Below are 19,645 nucleotides of genomic sequence, written 5' to 3'. Positions count from 1 at the left end.
CGGCGGCGGCGTGAGGAACCGATACATGCATTTGTGTAACACTGGTATAAAAGGCAATAAAGCGGGATACATATCGTAACGCAGTGGCTCGAACGGCTTCACCGACTCGGTACGCTCGACACGCAGAAACACTCATTAGGGGTGGCGAGGGGACGGTGTGGAGCACCCCTGGGGTGGGGCTGATCACGGTACTTCCCTGAAATCGCCTCCTGCAGAGGCCCGATTCCCACCGTAAGCCAGAGAGAGACTGCATCAACTCCAACACGGAGGGAAGAGCCCTGCACCCAAAGAGCGCACGTGCGCAGCTCACCAGGACTACGCGTAAACCAGACCCCCCCCTCCCCGCCGTCTCCGTGGCACCAGTTTGTCTCAGAAGCAGAGCACTGACAAACTTACTCTTCCCAGGTGATGGCAGCAATCCGTGAAGCCAGTCACACTAAACTACTTCTACAGTTGATTGTAAACTTTGGTTTATTTTTATTTCTTTTTTTTTTTTTTAATTATTGAGTTCTCATGGTACAGCAAGCATGTCTAGGATGAGAGGGCAGAGTTGAAGAGGAGACGAACTGTCAGTCTGTCTTTAGTCTGGCATGGTGAGACACCTGCTCGGTCAGGCCTGCTTTGATAGAGTTTTTTACAGACTGCCTCATATGATCCTCCATCAAATTATCACTCATGGGCTTCAACACCTGTGGAATGAGAAATGTGCAAAAGAAACAAAAAAAATGAGGTAACCAAGGAAAATAAAATATAAAAACACACAAAGATGAGACTTGAAATAATGAAAAAAAACTTAGAATGCTGAAGTCTGACACAAACTGGCATGAACTGAAAGAGAAATGAGTTTTGCTGCTACAGTAATGAGGTTAAATCAGTCACATGCTATGAGCACAAGTGATATCCCTCCTATACAGCAGTTATTTCACCGAATTCAAACCACTTTACAGTTCCTAGAAGATGGATGTGCAATTCCATACCCTATATGCAGCATCAGTCTGGTATGGTTACAGCATTTATGCAGACCGGCCCAGACGGTCCAGCTTATTGTCCTATATGTGTAAGTGTGAACACTTCAGATACAGAAAGAAAGTTAAAAATACTGGCTAGTTTTTCTTCTTGTTATTGTTGGATGAGAGTCGCTGTCGCGGCACTGATGTAAGAGCACGGCGAATCGTTCGGCGTCTAAGGACTTCAAAGAGTTTGGAAAACACCTAAAACACGAATTCAGCTGTTAGGAAAAGAGGCTCTTAGAAGGCATCAGAAAAAGTCAATCAAGTTCAGAAAAAGAAACTGATTGCCAGTAACTTCTCACCTTCCTGGGATTCCTCTGAAGCAGGGAGGGAAAAAGAAAAGCAGCGATTCAGAAAAAAAAAAAAATCAACAGCATAGAACATGGCATACAATCACAGTGACTCAGCCAGGACCTGTAGGTGCTTTGCATGTTATTGGTGATGTACAACCGTAGCAGCACCACCAGCAAGCTCTTCTGGAGACCACCTTCCTCTAGGTCACAGAAGGCAAGCTCCTGCTAGCATAATAAGCCAAGTTCTCCCCCTTCCAGGGAAGGTCAGCAGCCAAATCAAGCCTGATGAGCTCTCAGTATCCTACAGCAGCAGCCGCACTCAGCAAGTGCTACACGTAGAAAACCTTCCGCTTTTCTTGCAGTGCCCCAAGCTCCAAAGCAAGAAGCTACAGCGGCACAGGAGAGCCCCAAATCTGAACCACTAGTTAGGGGCGTAACTCAAAATTTAGTACCCTGACGCTCATTTCCCTCCTATTATTAGCAATCTACTTCTGCTCCAGTGTAACTCATGACCTACCTGAGCAACCAGGTAAGGTACCACTGCCTGCAAGGAGCCCTGAAGAGCGTCATTCTTCAGACGTAGACGAGAGCCTCTGTACAGAAGGCTCCAGTTATTTGCTCGTGCCTTGTAGGACCCATTTTAATGTCATCCCAGGTAAGTCCAGTGAGCCCTTTACTTCTAGTAACAACAGCACCAAAGTGTTCCCCTTCTGGTGGCACTGGACATAACTAAGGGTGCTCCAAGCACTACTTGTAAGAGTTGGTCAGGAATTCTCTACATTAGCTTTATGACACAGCTATGTCAACTGGATTCAGACAGCAAAATCTCTGTACGGAAGGGTTTCTCCTCCAGCTTTGGTACTCTTACACTCGCATCGTCTTTTCTTTCAGGAATTAGTCTGTCTCGCCAAGTATTTCTTGCAACAGCAGTTGCACCAACCACATCCATAGGACAAGTTTATCGCTTTAAACATACCTTTAAAAGCGGAATTCCTGGCTCTGAAAAAGTAACAGGATTTTTTTAAAGAGTCCCTCCACTCTTCACCATCCGAGCACCTAGTAAGGCCCTTAACTAACACTTTTTTGATAATATCCTAAGCTTGTTTAACACTCTGTGTGTGGCATCTCTTACTGAAGAGAGCAGTCACACTTCTGAGCCGATTTTCCCTTCAGCAGCACTAACATTATCCATTAGGTCTAGACGAGCTTTTTCACTCACAGCACTGAACAGAAACTGTTTGGTATGTTTGCTCAAGAAAGGAAAATTTTGCGTTAAAAACGGATACCAACCTGTTCCCATATAGCTTCAGCGATCTGATCAATGGCTGTTCCAACTTCTCTGAATTCCCCAGAGTACTTAACATATGCCCAAGTACAAAACGATATAAGAGCCATCCCCAGCACGAGATTACACAGGGTAGCTATGGAGTTCATACCAAGGAACCCAGTCAGTCCTGAGGTTATATACATGGCAAACATGACTGCAAATAGAGTGGCAGGGGTACGAGCAGCATAAAAGATGTTTTTGCCATCGTTGTGCTTCACAAAGTTTGCATAGATCTCGTCGATTTCCACTTCTAGCTGTTCCTGGTAGCGCCGACAGAACTCTTCCCCTCCCATCTTCTTCACCGAGCGGAACTGCCTGACAGCTGACTCTCTGAAATCCTGGTGCTTCCGCTCAAGGTCCGACGGGGCAATGTAAGGCTTATCTCCCCCACAAACCTGTTAGAGCAATCAGAGATGAGGTCATCACACCCTGAGTATCTTCTGCTGGACAGAAAGCAAACCTGCTCCTCGCTGCTCCCCTCCCAAGCCAGCATCAGACTACCTCCCCCAGCTTTCTTGGCTCTGTAAGCTCTGGAGTCCTGTCTCAAGAGAAGCAGCTAAAGGTACTTTGCATCATGGCACAGCAAGAGCCTTGTCTGTCTAATCACATACAGAGCTGTAGCGCATGACTGAACTCAACTGTTCCCTTCGGGCAAGCCCAGAAGGACAGGGCATCAGCCACACATATGTTCCTGCTATGAAAAGGTGCAAGAAAGGAATACCAGGAGGCAGAGAAAGCTTGGCTTGAGGAAGGTTAAGGAGAACTCTGAAGGTCACAAGCCTTCCCCTCAGCTTTTTACTCCTGGTCACCCATCTCGGTAAGAGGGTCAGTGCAGAACTTGGACAAACAGGGTAGATATTGCCCACTCAACACGTTTATTCTGGCTTATTGCTGCCACTAGCAGGCTCCATGGAACTCACGAGGTGATATGAATTAACAAGCACTAGCTGCTGACACCTTTAGCCTATTCTTCCCTAGACTCTCCTCTAGGCTTGATTCTGATCAACTGTGAGAGTACATTTCTGCTGAAGGGACAAGACCATGAATTCAAATGGATACCCATAATGTGGACACCCACCATCTTCCTCTCCCTGAATCAGCATGGGTATGAAAATAGTTAGACTCCAAGGACTTCTACACTGTAAGACTGACTTCTGACCTCTTGAGGACTATGATTAGAGATTACCTAGGCCAGAGACATACATATAGCAGATCAGCTCCAACTTCTCCAGACCCTCACAGTCAGACCACATCTAAAAACTGAAAATTCTTCCCATATGATGTCAAACAGCCGCCTTCCCTCTCCTGCCTGAAGGTAGTCTTATTGCAGAGCTTGTCATCTCATGCCTCGAGTGCAGCAACAACTTGAACCTTCTCCCTTCAGCAGGACACATAGATGTTGTCACAACAACCCCATGCAATGCTACAGGCTTGGGGACGAGTGGCTGGAAAGCTGCCTGGCAGAAAAGGACCTGGGGGTGCTGGTCGACAGCCGGCTGAAGATGAGCCAGCAGTGTGCCCAGGTGGCCAAGAAGGCCAACGGCATCCTGGCCTGTATCAGAAATGGTGTGGCCAGCGGGAGTAGGGAGGTGATGGTGCCCCTGTACTCGGCGCTGGTGAGGCCGCACCTCGAATGCTGTGTTCAGTTTTGGGCCCCTCACTCCAAGAAGGACATTGAGGTGCTGGAGCGTGTCCAGAGAAGGGCGACGGAGCTGGTGAGGGGTCTGGAGCACAAGTCTGCTGAGGAGCAGCTGAGGGAGCTGGGGGTGTTCAGTCTGGAGAAGAGGAGGCTGAGGGGAGACCTCATCGCTCTCTACAATACCTGAAAGGGGGTTGTGGTGAGGTGGGTGTTGGTCTCTTCTCCCAAGTGACAAGTGATAGGACGAGAGGAAATGGCCTCAAGTTGTGCCAGGGGAGGTTCAGGCTGGATATTAGGAAAAATTTCCTTACTGAGAGAGTGGTGAAGCACTGGAACAGGCTGCCCAGGGAGGTGGTGGAGTCACCATCACTGGAGGTGTTCAAGGAACATGTGGACGAGGCATTGTGGGACATGGTTTAGTGGGCATGGTGGGGTTGGTTGATGGTTGGACTTGGTGATCTTACAGGTCTTTTCCAGCCTTAGTGATTCTGTGAGATCACTTTCTCAGAGTACAGCATCCCCTTTCTGCCTCACAAGACGCACAGCTTCACTGGTCAGCTTCAAGGCAAACCTCACTGCCGAGATCCTGACACCCCCACTCTGCCCCTTGCTCGAGTTTAACAAGCACCTTTCTGCTTCTTCCGTACTGAAGTCCTCCACATCTGGCAAAACTCCCTGGAAAATGGCTACTAGTCTCATCCTCCAAAACGGTCTTTTCAGATTGCCGCGAGTGTGTTAGACGCTAGGAGCTGCTGATGCATCAAGACCACCACACAAATAACTGCCACTGTTTTCTTATACTCTGTGTGACTGCACCTGTTGCTCCTTACGTTAAGGTCATTAGGGGGACAGTATTTTGGTTATGCACACTCAGCAAAGGAGGGCTTTGGTTCCTGAGGAGAACGCAGAAGCTACATAAGAACTATCTTTACATAATCCAGTCTTAAATCCAAAGAGTTCCCACTTCTGCTGCTAAAAATAGCAGTGTCAGAGCTGTGTCACATTAAGAACAGAGACATCTGGATAAAAAACAATTCAAGACATTTGTGTGTATCTCTACAGTGATATAAAAATATACAGTACTGGGGAACATTACTATGGAAACAAAGTCTGTTTAAGAGAACATCTGTTCCTGTTTATTCCTTGCCCCAAGTAAGAAACCTTACAACTACAGTATCTCAACAGCCATTGAAGATTCAAGATAGGAAGGCAGACTTGGCATTTATTATAAACAATGCATTTACTACTTCAAGATACCTTCCAAAGGAGTCCCTCTACACCAGCAGAGTATTCTCAAAACAGCCTGCTAACAACTGGAACTGGCTAGTCTGCCACTAGCATTAGGTCTTACTCTAATTTTAAAATGGAAAGCTACTTCAATGATTAAGACCAGAATTATCCTAGTTAACGGGGAGCTATGTTTGTAGCATGTTATCGCACCTACTAGTCTTTTCTGGTTGTACAGTTTCACAGTAAGCATAGTCCTGTTAAGCTTTACGAGACATTAATTGCTTTCAGTATTTCCTATGATAAAACCTTGCATAACACTACGTTGAAGCATGAAGTCCGTCCAGACATTCAGCTTGGAGTGCTATAAGTAACTATCTTCAAGATAAGATGCAAGTAGGAAGTTACATATACAGCTTTTTTGGACAAGATAATTCTTGTATTTCAAGGGGCATTTTTTAAACTTTAGAATCATTTTAATCCTTGCATTTTACAGCTCATGAATGACCACGATTCAGAAGCATGAGACTATAGTACTGGAACTCTACCCTTGCACAACTCTGGCCCACCAAGTGTCTCCTCACCTGTTTACCCATTTCATGTCGCAGGATTTTAAGATATCTGTTAAGAGCAGCAGGAGGAACTAACAGGTGGTATCTTACAAACATGCCCATTCCCATACCTCCCCAGCAATTTCTGTCTCAAAGAATCCTGGTTTTGCTGCATCAGACATCTAACCTCAGAGCAGAGCGCAGAACACACACGACTACTGGGCCTAAGCTACTTTTATCCACTAACATGCTCACAACCAACACCAAGTACAATATTAAAACTGAAGGCCTGTATTTGCATGTAAGGCAGTTAGAAAAAGTTGTGTCATCCTACCTGCTCCATGCCTTTACTGTACAAGTCTTTTGCTCCTGCCACAGCAGCAAGATTGTTCGCCTCGGCTGTTGCCTAGAAAACATTGAGCACCATGTATCATCACAGCATTACCAGCTAGTTACATACACGTAGTTACATTGCCCACCATATCCCCCACAGCCTCCAAAGCTTCAGATTGCCAGGAAAATGCCCCACAAAAACCAAGTGAAGGTTAGCGACATACATTAAAACAGATTACTGACTAGGAGAACGTTTTCTTCAACTTTCTAGTACAGCTGCAGACAAACTCCCATGTGCTTGTACAGGCTTTTCATCACGAGCAATCTCTTCTGAATGCTCTATTGTTAATAAGCAAATAAGGATCACTAAACTATTAAATGTTAATCCTGATACATCACTACCTGTGAGGAAAGAAGCAAGCTGGTATTATTTCTGCATTATATATGTGCAGTTTTGGTGTCAGAATTTTTAAGAATTGAAGACTATTTTCAACACGTGTCATGTCAGGGACAGTTATTCTAGCTAATGCTGCAAGATGTCATCTTCTGTATCCCCCAGACACATTTATGGCATGCTAAGTAGAGGAAATGATAGCAGCCTGAGTTTCATTTTGATGAGTTCTCTGAACTCCCCCCAAAAGTCTAAAGATTTGGTTCCTTGAAGGATGAGAACACCCCCAGAACAGTCATGTCTTAATGAAGTGACCCAGGAAGCTTAAAAAAGCTTCATCTTACAAACACAAAATGGTTAAAACTGACCCTAAAGCCCACACTTTGGTGAAAGCTCTTCATCCCAAACAATTCAAGGGTTCAAGACACAGCTTTATACAATCAGTTTGTGTTCAGATCGCTTTAAAGCCGATTACATCCTCTTTGGATCAACCCAGAAAAGAAACCTCAATGCAGTTATCCTATCTAACAAACCCACATAAAGTAGCCCAACACTGCAAGACAGTGGCAATAGCTGCATTACTATAAGCCTTCTCCATTTTATCTGCTGCATCTGATGCTAAAAGCCCTCTGAATACAGTGAGAAAGATACTGACAAAATAGCAAGTTACAGGAAACACATGCTTAGAAATTGAAGCAGCTAGAAGAACCCAACCAACCAGATATACCCCCGCCGCATTTGGTAGATGGAACTGAGGGAAGACACAAATGTGTATTCAGGTTACACAGTTCAGATGGTTTTCAAAGTACACAGCTCCTTCAAGAACTACAGCTCTGTGTGTGGGAGCTTCAGACCTGCAGCAGTCATGATCTTCAATTGCAAAGAACTTACAATGTACACATCATCTATTAGATTATTTGAAAGAAAAATAAAATACCTGCAGCATAGATTTCGGATGAGGTAGCTCCTCTCCTTGATAGATTTTTATATAAGCCTAAAGGGGAGAAAGAAAAAAGATTTATTTTTCCTAAACATTTATGATTGAGGAGAAGGAGAGGAATGATGTAAAGATAGAGCTCATAGCATTATTACAAAGAAATAATGTAAGTATTCCATGAAGCAAATTTCTTCATACAAGTCTGGCATTCTCACAGTTATCCCTAGTGCTTTAATCCCTTTACTTTCCTGTGCATTTGAGGCTGGGGCCTAGCAGGGTAGGAGAGAACCTTGAGCGACATGGCCACTATCTCAAGAAGTGACAGGCTTGACAGCAGGTTTCTGCTCCCTCAAATACATAAGAAAGTCCTTGCTAGGCAGGGACTCTTCACCCACCACAAAAGAGTAAAGGTGACTATCTCACACAGCCTTTCTGGCAAGAGGTCTGTCCAAACATGCCCCAGTGCTGGGAGAACCAGTACTTACATTTCCCTGATACGCCTTGCTCCCTTGAAGTGTGGGAGGAAAAAAAAGCAGATCAAAGCACTAACGCAGACAGAGCTGAGCCACCAAAATACTTCTGGAAGCCAAGCAGGCAGCCTATCCCTCTGTGCCCCACCCCACCAATCCTCAGGTGTCCTTTCTTTCACCAGGGTTTCAGAAGGCTGGAAGAGAACATGTCCTTCACGTCTTCTTCTCCAGCCCACAAGACGGCCCATGGCACAGCTCTTTGGGACAGATTAGTGGAGGGGGCAGAGCAGGCAGCAGTAGCCATTTCAGTGCTTTGGACAAGCTGTGCGAGTTAGACCAACGAGGCCACTCTCAGCCCCTCAGAGGCTGGGCAGTTATTCTTCTTCATGCTACTACTGCTCTCCCCCCGGCTTGTCTACAAGCCTCCGCCCTGAGGATTTTTCTCTGTAAAGGCAGAGAGAACAAGGTTATCAGGGTCCCTATATACTCAATGCTTTAGGTTGTAGGGCAACCTACAAAAACGTATAGAGTTATACAGGACTCTGTTCCCTCGACACCCTCCTTGCTTCTGTAGCTATTTCCTCCAAGTAAAGGCCCTCCAGTTTCCAACTCAGGCTTCACGATCTCAGCTTTAGATGCACAGTCCCAAGGGAGTAGTCCTCTTTAGTTACATAACCACAGCCTCTCTGCAGCACCCTGCATGACTGCTCCCACACTGGATACGGGACATGAATCAGGCAGCGTTTCAATAGAGGAGGTTTTACGCTCAGGTTTCAGGGCGCAGTGCTTTCTAAACTGCTGTTGAATGTGCACTCCCTACGCTGTATGGGATCAGGTCTTACTAGAGAAAGAAGTGGAACAAAAAGCAGCATGCAACCATGGAAATACAGAGACTGAAATATGAGCTCCAGAGTGTTGATTTTATGCTTGTCAGAACAGCCATGACTTGTGCATCCCATATCGTGTCTTTGCTTTATAAAGTTACTTCATCTTACAAGTGTTAAAGAGTTCTGGTCTCAGACTCCTCCCTTGCACAGCTTCTTTCTTAACATCAACTCAACTCTGGTTTACCTTCAACATGCACGCTCAAAAGTAATAATGCAAAATTAACGTCTTTAGGAATGAGTGCCACTTTCTCCTACCAAGCCAACTGCCTAAGTCATTCCAATTCAAAAAAAAGGTTACACACACCAGACCAATTCCTGGTGATGTAGGGATTATGTTATCGCATTTCTGCTGGTGTCACCATGATACCAAAACAGCTCAAGAGTCTAACAGCTGCAAGTATCATACACAAATATTTCAGAGCATACAGTGGTGCTGCACATGCAAGTGTTTGGAAAGCATCTTCCTTGCATGTTAAAAATCCAGAGGGGAGTATCTGAAATTTTCACTGCATACCTAGCAGTTTAAGAGCTGTTTTTTATCTGTACAATCTACATGAGACACTCTTAAAAGCAGCAACATATTCAGACAAACTAGGATTTCAAAGTAGGGGAAGAAAAATCTAATACAGCTTGAAGTATTTCAGGCTATTTACAAATAAAAAAATCCCACACAATTTTGCCAAGAGCAGCTTGCTAAGAGCTATACTGTTAGGAAGTTGTGTGCCAGTTCTGGAAAGTCAGAGTAATGAAATGAAAATAAAAGTGAGCTGATCAGCTAGTGTCAGCCTAGATATCTTATCTTCTCTGGGAACACCATGCCCTAAAATTAGAATACTTTCTTTTAAGCCATTAACAGAAATAATTAGTATGAGTTTGCTTACCTTGAAGTATTCTACAAGATCTCTACAGGTCACCTTGGATCCACTAATCTCTTTTTCTACCAAGTTTTCAGGGGCAAGCAGTAATGGTACCAAATTCCGCAGCTCTTTCTTAAAATCCTCATCTATATCTAGTAAAATTCAATCAATTTCAGAAAAAAAAAGTGGTTAGTTTTCTTTTCAATCTTACATATCCTAAAGGAACACTGATAACCCATGACCCTTCAAAATCCATAGCGTCACAACTCTTGACTGCATTTTTAAGATATTTAAAGGCTTAAATACGTAGTGTAGCTTTAGTAAGTTCTACCTACTCTTTAATCTTAAATTCAGACTGAGAGAACAAGGTTCCATAGTCCTTGTAATATTTAAAGTGCATTTCCCCAATTACACCGACATCTTACACAATAATCCCACAGGTCTGCGCCCTCAGCACAGAAGTGGTTGGCATCCCACTATCACAAACCCACTTTTTTTAGCCTTTGCCATGCTGATACATTCCCTCTGTTGGGGGACAAGCAGCAATTGGAAGAATCCTGGCAGCCTCTCATTCCACAGTAGCAGAAGCCTACAGCTTTTCTTTTCAAGTCATTCTAGTTCTGACCTTTGGTTTAGCAAGTTCTTAGAAAAAAGCCTTTCAATTTCAAGAAAGTAAAGTTTTTAATTTCGTGAATTCTCCCCTCCGCAATCCTTATCTTTAGAATCCTTATTTCACGACCTTTAAGTATATCTCAAGTTACCAGATTACAATCAACAGCTAGACACAAAGATATCCATTCCCTCTGCCTGCTTACCTCCTCTACCTTTAAACCACTGAAGACAACACAATACAGAACATTTCTAGATTCCATGGTTTCACCCTTTAGCCCTACATTTTTCCAAACAAGCATTTCAATAGCTAACCATTTCAGTGTTTAACTTCCATTATAAAAGAAAATAAACTCAGTGATCTGAATCAAGAAACACACAATGGAAAGCTTCCTACCATTCAACCTCCCATCAAAATTTGGATTTGTTGCAACTTTAAGACCAGGGTGGGGCAACAGGAAACAGCCAAGATTACTGAAACAGGAGTGAATATGCTTCCTTACATTCTGTAGCTCTTCATGTTGGTTTTGCTTTACCTGAAGAAAAAGAAAAGGCAGTAAGAACTGTCAACAGCTTTGCAGTACTGCAATTAAGATTAATTATCAGCTCAAAAGCAGCAAGAGCACAGAAGCATGTTTAAGCTTTCATTCCTGAACCTAAAAATGTCTAGTGCTAAACCCCAGAATGCACACACAAGTGGGAATATCACAAATGTATTTTATTAGCACAGAGTTAGCTCATCATACATCATTATCTTGACAGTAAGTGGTCACTTAAGTTAGAAGTCCACACTAGGACTACTGGAGATAACTTACCTGCAATCTTTTCTCTAGGAACTTTTTTCCTCCTTCCAAGCCATATGCATGTTCATAAGGATAACTCCAATCTCTAATTAAGAACATTAGTGTCTATAACAGGAAGAACAACAGCAGTGAATGGCTTGCATCATTCCTAAGGTCAAAAACTCTATCACACATGTGATTATTTTAAGTAAAAAAAATTCTGAGCTTGGCTGCTCTAGATGAGGTAGCCTTGTAGTTTTGTGGTGCTAGTGTTTGCTTGTTTAAAAAAAAAAATCAACCAGCCAAACCCACACACCAAAACACACAAATACAACTCCTTATCTGAAAGGAAATACCCAAGTGTCTTAAAGGTAACTTCCCTGTTCCATGGGTTTGCCTTTGCCTTTTGCTATCCCACAGGGATTACACTGTCCTCTCTCTCATCAGCTGAAGATAGAAAACAAACCTTGACATTACTCTTGTATCAGACGAGGTGCTTTACAAGGAATGCATCTTGCCTGGGCTAGTCACAAGAACACTGGGGACTCACACTTGTAGCCTGAATATTCTAGAGACGCAAGAGTCTTAAAACTCACCACTAACAGCAGTCGACTAGTACCCTTATAGGTTAAGGAGGATACTTCAGGATGGAAGAGATCTCAGTCTCTGTCTCCACTAAACAGAAGCAGCCTCAAACCCTTCTCTGGCCTAGCAAACACTCAGGAGATGCTAGCAGGTTTGAGACTTTTAACGCTGAAGACAGCAACACTTCAAGTAAACAAAATGCAACACGGCCCTCCTCAATGCTATTTTAGAGGCCACATGACCTTTACTCAGAACCATGTACCACCAGCAAAGACCAACCATATCTCAAAGAGTAATGAGTAAGAAGGCAGCGCGAAACTTTTCTCCTCGATGTCTGCACATCATCTGACACTTTCATTCCTTTTATGCCTTATAATTCAGGCACAAAGCTATACTTGCCCAAAATGTGATCCTTTTCAGCATTTTTCCCATTGTGTTTTTGCTAAGAAATGTGGTGGCAGGGAAAGAAAAAAAATCAGTCTTGCAAAGAACAGGCTAGCTTCAGCCCAACTAATTTCTCTTCATAAATTACCCTGAGCTCACTTTCTACACATTCAGTTGCTTAAGATCCATTTAACACACATAGTTACCTGAAACGGCTTTTGGTAAATCTCTTCCATAGCTAGTCTTCCATATTCTGTAAACAACTGATAGAAAGAAGAGTGTAAGGGTGCCACATATAAAACACATTTTTCTACTGTAAAATATTCTGTCACTAGAAAATAAAGCATTCGACCATAAGTCCTATTATGGGTTGAGAATGGTCAATACACCTCAAGAACAAGTACGCCAATCCTCAGTAAAATTCAGGAAGGAGATATTATTTCCACTGGTTTTGCAGTGCCATTCCGTAACTGTCAATGCACCGCAGCTCTAAGTGGGTGGCCTGTGGACTACTCTCAGAAGAAAGCTGGCTACATCTCTCAGCGAGCCCGTTTCCAACACGTGTTTCCTAGGCTAAGGAGGTAAGCCTGTCTAACATTTGACCCTTACTTCCCTGGAAATCTCAAGGAACTTGGCTAGAGCCAATGTATCAGACATTTAAATACAAGCCAAGTTCAGCAGCTTCCCAGATCTCTACTTCAGTCCGTGATCTTAACTGATAATTGTTCTTTCCTTCCAGTATAACGGCAAGTAGTATCAGCCATCTTCCTCTTGTTGCTTTCACCACCTTTAATACCAGCAGCAGCATTCTTCACTGGACTGAGTGGGCCAGGCAACCCACGAGAACAGGAATTATGGACTGTGCTGGCCGTTTCAGCAGAGGTCAATACTGTCAGGTGTTGATCCATGCTAGCCCCCTTACAGATCTTGGAGGTCGAGATGAAGGAAGCACACCAACATCCTCTAGTACCAGGCAACTGTTCTTCTGCATTAAAACTAACTCCTGGAACATCTCAGATAAATTTCATGGCTGAAAGGACAGTTCCCCCTGTGTTGATCACATGAGCATCTGTGAACTTACAAGACTAATTTAACACAAATTAACTTCCAAGCCCTTGTCACCCTGAGCAAAAGAAGCTCTGAAGTGGCCAAGTACCCACATGAGACTGGCTCCTTTGATCCTAACTCCCTACCCCGTTCACTTCCCTGCTACGTGGAAAAGGCAGCTAGAGAGTAACAGTATTTCAGAATAACAGAAAATCCTGTATAACAGAAATTCAGAATTCCCTTCTCTCAGCCCCCCAATTCCTTGTCCCAGCTTTAAATGCACAGGCATCCCCTACCCACTGCTTATATTTATCACTCTTCTCTTCCCTTCCTTCCCTCAAATCTCACCCTCCAGTATAACAGAAAGGGATTGCTCTATTCAGATTGCACTGAGGCTGTCAAAGGACCAAAGTCATGAGGAAAGCCTGGCTTTCAAATAATTAGCTAAGGCTTTTGCAGTGCTTGGTTGTTTGGGGTTTTTTTTTGGGGGGGGCGGGGGGGGGAGTTTGAGGGGGTGCTGGCCCAGTGATATAACTCCGTTAACTGAGAACAGCATCACAAGACTATGTTTAGTTAGTGCACTTCTACTTCCAGTATTGGCAGCCAGGCAGCAAACAGCACCGACCAAGACAGAAGTCCTTTCAATCAGAAGACGCGTAAAACAGCTTTAAGCTGTGACAAGGTCATGGCCTGAGCACAGGCAGGCATTTGTTGATACACAGACTAGCCTTTAAAGCTACAGGTTTTAAGTTAAGTAGATAAGGTTCTTGCACCGTTCACGTGAAGCCAGAATTCTGTGGCCTTTGACCACAAAGTTCCATTAGGGAATGAAAACCCCACAGGAAAGAGGGGACAACTCTTTCCTGCTTTTGTTTCTAAGCAGAAATAAAACTCTGTAGAAGCTTCTCAGCTGAAAAACTACAGAAGGCTTCTGGGTAGAAGATAGCTCTTTCTGCCCTGACCCAAGCTCCCACATTTCTTTAGAAACTGGTTATGAAATATCATCCATTTTCCTATTTTAGGGAAAATGGAGAAGCATTGGAATTTTCTCGTTAAGTACTTCAAGAAATGATTTTCCTTTCTCATGCTTTCGGGAATTTCAGACCTTACCATATAGAGAACAGACTTTAGAAAGATAAGATTTAGCCAGATTAGAAGCTTGCACTATTTTACCTTTGCATTGGCCCAGCAGAAGCATCACAGCATCATGGAGTTGATGCAAATAATGTTGTTACAGGCAGTACTAGTTTCAGCATTAGGCCAGCTTAAGTGTTTTATATGAAGCAGCAGGCAACTCCCAAATCACAGTTACATTAGTAGTAACTTCCAGAACAATGTCAAGACTATCAGTTCAGAAGCAGCTTAATATAAATTCAGCATATTCTTACCTGCAAATGTTGAAGGTCATCTTCCTGAATATTCTGGGACAAGTTGTATACCTGTAAAAGAATTACAGTGTACCATGAAACCATTATCTTACATTCATGTAGTCTCTTAAGATATCTTGAGTATTTTTACTCAAAAATAGTGGAGTTTGACTCCAGAAAAGTCTAACTATCCAGAAGTCAGCAACTAGAAAGGTGTCACAGAATGCATCTCAAACAAAAGTCACTTCCTTATACAAAGTGCTAGGGACAAAACCACTGCTGACTACCCTAATCCTTCTTAGAACAGCTTCTTTCCAAGGAAGCAAGCCATAAAGGAATCAGAGAAGACTGCTGAATGCTTCAAATCACCACACGGGTATGAGACAGGAGGATTGAGAAGGGCACATCTGTTTGCCATCCTCAGGTCCAAGTGCTCTAGGATCCAGTGATCCAGCAGCTGCATCTCCAACACAGAAATAACTGGGTAGTTAGTTCACCAGTTTTTTTTTATTTCAAACCTTCCCAGGGAAATCTGATTTTATCCAGGGAGCTCGTGACCATTCCAATAGCACAAATACTGAACAGCAGTAAACGTAAAGATGCCTCAATAACCCACAACTTATCCTAACCAGAGAAACAAAACACAAAACCCACCAAAAACCACCCCACAGGACAGAAGTAGTGTTCTCCTGTTAGTTTCATCTTATAGCATGTCTGAATAAGGTCACTTGTCATCCCTCAAAAACACACTCGCTTTTGGCACATTTAAGGCACAAGGTTAGAAGTAGTTTTGGCATAACACAAGAGAATTGTCAGAAGTTTAACAGTAGCAGTAATTGTAAGTTTAGCTGATCATAGTGTAATTTCACCCCAAACTGTATCTAAAGTCTTAAAAAAGACTCTGTAACACATCTGTACAGAAGCAGTTGCTACTTTGACACCTTTTTTGGGGATTCCCCAGTTCAGCCAGCAATTTAACTCAGCTTGGCCTTGGATAACCTTGATTCCACAGAAAAACTTATGTAGTATCTCACACTGAAAATAAGACATTAAGTATAAAAGCTTAAATGATAGTTGGAGGAAAATCTACAGGTGAATTTTCAAAGCGTGGCTAGAGGGATATTCTTTGCATGTTCAGGATAGAGCGTTCCTATAGCTGCCGTTGTTCGCCAGCACAGGTATTCTCACCTGGACAGAACTCGTCATGGTGCTCAGAGCAAAAACCGTTGCACAGTCTTTGATAGTGGATTGGCTATCAAAGGCACCTTGGGTATCCATGAGTAGTACAGCAACCTAGAGAGTTTTAAAGAGCAGCGATAGTTAACCAAATTGTTAACACTTTCAAACTCCAGGCCAGTGGGACAAATTCTATTTTAAGTAAAGCAAATCTCTGCCCCTATATCCACTTATTAAACCTCAGTCAGCTCCCTGCGCACATGTCTATACACACTTGGAGCTGGGCAAGCAATAATTAGAGGGCCATGTCATCAGCCTTACGTCCTTGGCCCTGCTACACTAGTTACCCTCTCCCACAAAAATATCCTCCCTCAGCCCAGTGAGGGTACAATACAGAGTAACAGACAGCTCTTATTCACTGGAAAAACTTTAGTCTCGGCTGACAATCCAGCATAGCTCATTAGAGCTAAGAGTGAGAAGGTTACTTTTAAGAATACATCTATCATAAAATAATCATTTTCAGAAGAAAACAAGATAATTGATACCGACTGTCTGCTGGAATGACAAGGAACAAAGTGATCTTAACGATAAAAGTTAATCTGTCCAATTCCTATCTTTGGGATCTACGACAATCCCCTTCTCTTTCAGTTAGAGATGACTGATAAGCAAGAACAAGTGATTTGTCCCCAGAGCACAAACAGATCTTTAACTGTTTTTTAGCCAGAGAACTGTTTGGTTAGCTATGAAATTTGATAAAACTCCCTGCTCGTCCCTAAGCCACCATCTGTTTAAGATCAGTGTCCCATATTAATTGGCCATCAGATGTCTCCTCTGCAAATGCAAAGGGTATGAAAGTTAAATAACGAAGAGCTTATGGTTCAGGAGAACATGAATAGCTCAAGATACACCACCAGTACTGTGGAGTAAATATTTATTAACAACTTTGTTTCAGCATGAAGATTAACTACAAAGTTTGGTTGTAGGTGTTTAACTGACTTAGAGTTAAAAAAGATGCACCAGCTTTGATTGGAATAGAGTTAGTGCCTTTTATCCCACTGTTAGACTTAATCCCTTTTAACAGACTACCTGTTAAACTATATGGAAGGACCAGCTTCCAGACCCTGAAGCTGTTTTCAGTACTTACAGCCATACGTTACATTTCACTAGAACACAGCTACAAGCTAGAACACATTCTCACCTCTCAAAAAACAGTGTTTGTTATAGAGCTGTTCTTATCACAGCATTTGTCTATATATGGTATTTACAGCCATTACAGTTTTACAACATCCACAGAACACCCATCAGCCTGGACAGAGTAGACTTTGCCAAAATGATGTACTCTCAGAATGGGACTATTGTTGGAGATAGAATCTTACGACCCAGCAGGAAAATTCATACTTGCACTGATAGAAGGCTTCCAAATATGTTGTGCAGCTGCTGAATGCAAAGGAAAGCAACTGGTATTCGAACTGCCTCCATGAAACCCATGGTGTTAAAAGTATACACAGAGAGGCAAAAATGCCTACATACACCTATTTAAGTCAAGCGCTTACCTTTGTTCCATTGGGTTTATCAATTACAAACACTTCACTCCAAATCTGAATGCCAGTGGTTTCCCGTTCACATCCACCTCTCCATGTAAACCCAGTCAATGGCTCAGTGTTTCCACCTATCCAGCAAGAAGAATTCTACAAAACAAAAGAAACTTACTTAAAACCAAGGAGGAGATTTTTTTATTATGTTACTATTAACATAATCTGCCATGTTTTAGCAGACTTCCACATTGTTCTCTCATTTTCCTCAGAGCCAACTGACAACATGACACAAAATATTAAAACACCGCGCTACTCTGCTGTATTTCAAGGATCATCCACAAAGAAATGTTGTTCGAGTCTACTGTATTTCAGCAGTTGCACAAGTCTTCAGCCACTGAAGAGTATATGTGCACAGCTTTCAAGTCTCAAGCACTCAAAACTAATGAGAACAGCTCAGTTTTGTCCATCGATTCCACTTCACGCTCATGCTCTTCTCTCACAGCTGAGAGAACTCAACTCAAACACAGTTTGAAGTAGCATGTATTTTACCTACAGGAACAGCTAAACCTCTGCAAGGAACAAAAAAATGATCTTGACTTAATCCTCTCCCTTCCCCCTCACAAACAGGTCAACTGCTGAAACTAGTTAAGCATCTAATCCCCTGCACTAAACAGAGGCCAGCACAAGACTCCCAATGCCGGCTTGCAGAAGCCAAAGAGAATAGGCAAGGACCAGAAAGGGAGGTTGGGGGGGCTTGGGCAGGGGGTTGTTTTGTCATGCACATACACCTGTACCAGAGAGACTAAGCAAAACCCAAACAGTTTTCCCCTGGAGTTTTTTTTATCCCAGAATATGCTTATGCATCCACAGACCACTCTAGAAATCAAAGGTTCAGGCCTGCTTTGGGCTTCAGTACACTCCAGGATACAGTTTTGCAGCGCTGAATCTTATTTCACAGGCGTATGACAATGGACTGTAGCTTTTTACTTTTTCAAAATAATCTGTTATGTTATTCAACAATATGTTCCACTTATCATTTATACAAGAATACTTTTTCCCAGCTCGGTCCAGAAACTATCCTTATTTGTAGCAATTCAGACCAAAACTACAAAAACCTTTTGACAAGTCCCTCAATGAGCACTAGATACAACCACATTCGATTTCCTATGCGATTCATGTCGCAGGAGACTTGTGTCTTAACAGGCACAACTTCAGCTGAAGCTGCTTCATCTTATAGGCAATGCACTTAAGCCTGTCTCTGACTGACCTTGGCATCAGTTTGAAGCGCTCCTAGCTTGTTAACCTTTGTCTTTCCTTACTTAACTCAGTATTTTAACAGTCTCCATCCACCAAGTTGGCTTGAAAGACATGCAAGAGATGGGAGGAGAAAAAGAGACTTTGTCCCTACACGAAATCAAGCTAGAAGTTGCACTACAGTTTTTATCAGTCACATAAAAGATAACCTCTCTAAATATATTCCACACCAAAGAAAGGACCAATGCAGCTTTATTTGCATAGTGCCATTAGTACACAGTGCACCTTGCAGATTAATACAAGCTAAGAAGGTCATACCCCTGAAAAAAGCTTTTAAATCTAAATTTACTAGTGTTACTGCACCCAACTCTTAATAAGGCTTAAACTGCAACAAAGATCACAGGATCGTTGCAGCAGCTTGCTGAGTACACAACTGCTGCTGGTTTGTGGCAAGTTATTCTGTTCCATTTCAAATGAGCAATCATAACACTAAATATCAGTGCTTGAAATGAGATGCCACCTCCCCGAAGTTAGTGACCAATCTCAGCCATGCCAAAATCCTACCTGTGACTTCGACCGGCACAAGCGAGATTTTTAGAATGATAGCTTTTCCCATGGCCTCCAGCTCTTGGTTTAAGACAAGGAAGTGGGATTCTGAACTATCTTGGCAAGTTTTTCATCACACATGTTAATAGCCGCAGGGGAGGATATCCCAAAATTGCTTGGTTAGCGTACAAACTGAATGCAGATGCTTTAGTATTTTGTGCAGGATCCAATATTTAGTTCACAGAAAATACAGACTTGTAATTAAGGCTGACTGAAGATGGAGCAAGTACTCTAAAACTATACCCTCCTGTCCAGGTCTCCCCTCCTGTACAGAAATTTGTGTAAGCATAGAGGATGCCATTTGACTTAATACCATTCAGAAGCGCTCAAAAGAGGAGGCGTTGCACTTATCTTCTCTCATCCCCAACTCCCATCAAT

General features: G+C 42.9%; 1 protein-coding gene across 1 annotated transcript in view; it reads right to left on the bottom strand.

Moving 5' to 3' along the window:
* Positions 1-807: 807 nt before the first annotated feature.
* The window catches only part of ATL2 (atlastin GTPase 2), a 40,559-nt gene continuing 21,721 nt past the window's right edge, over positions 808-19,645 (bottom strand). The window contains exons 3-14 of the mRNA XM_059828414.1: positions 17,426-17,560; positions 15,885-15,989; positions 14,718-14,768; positions 12,489-12,545; positions 11,347-11,439; positions 10,929-11,067; positions 9,947-10,074; positions 7,709-7,765; positions 6,382-6,453; positions 2,594-3,025; positions 1,313-1,327; positions 808-1,211 (exon numbers count right to left, since the gene is read on the bottom strand). Coding sequence (XP_059684397.1) covers positions 1,104-1,211; positions 1,313-1,327; positions 2,594-3,025; positions 6,382-6,453; positions 7,709-7,765; positions 9,947-10,074; positions 10,929-11,067; positions 11,347-11,439; positions 12,489-12,545; positions 14,718-14,768; positions 15,885-15,989; positions 17,426-17,560 — 1,392 coding nt within the window. The 3' untranslated portion in view covers positions 808-1,103. The remainder of the gene's footprint in view (positions 1,212-1,312; positions 1,328-2,593; positions 3,026-6,381; positions 6,454-7,708; positions 7,766-9,946; positions 10,075-10,928; positions 11,068-11,346; positions 11,440-12,488; positions 12,546-14,717; positions 14,769-15,884; positions 15,990-17,425; positions 17,561-19,645) is intronic.

The sequence above is a fragment of the Gavia stellata genome, chromosome 23 (genome assembly GCF_030936135.1).
Source record: "Gavia stellata isolate bGavSte3 chromosome 23, bGavSte3.hap2, whole genome shotgun sequence".
NCBI lineage: Eukaryota > Metazoa > Chordata > Aves > Gaviiformes > Gaviidae > Gavia > Gavia stellata.
Note: the sequence above shows the minus strand (reverse complement) of the source record. Positions and strands in the feature narration are given on the sequence as shown.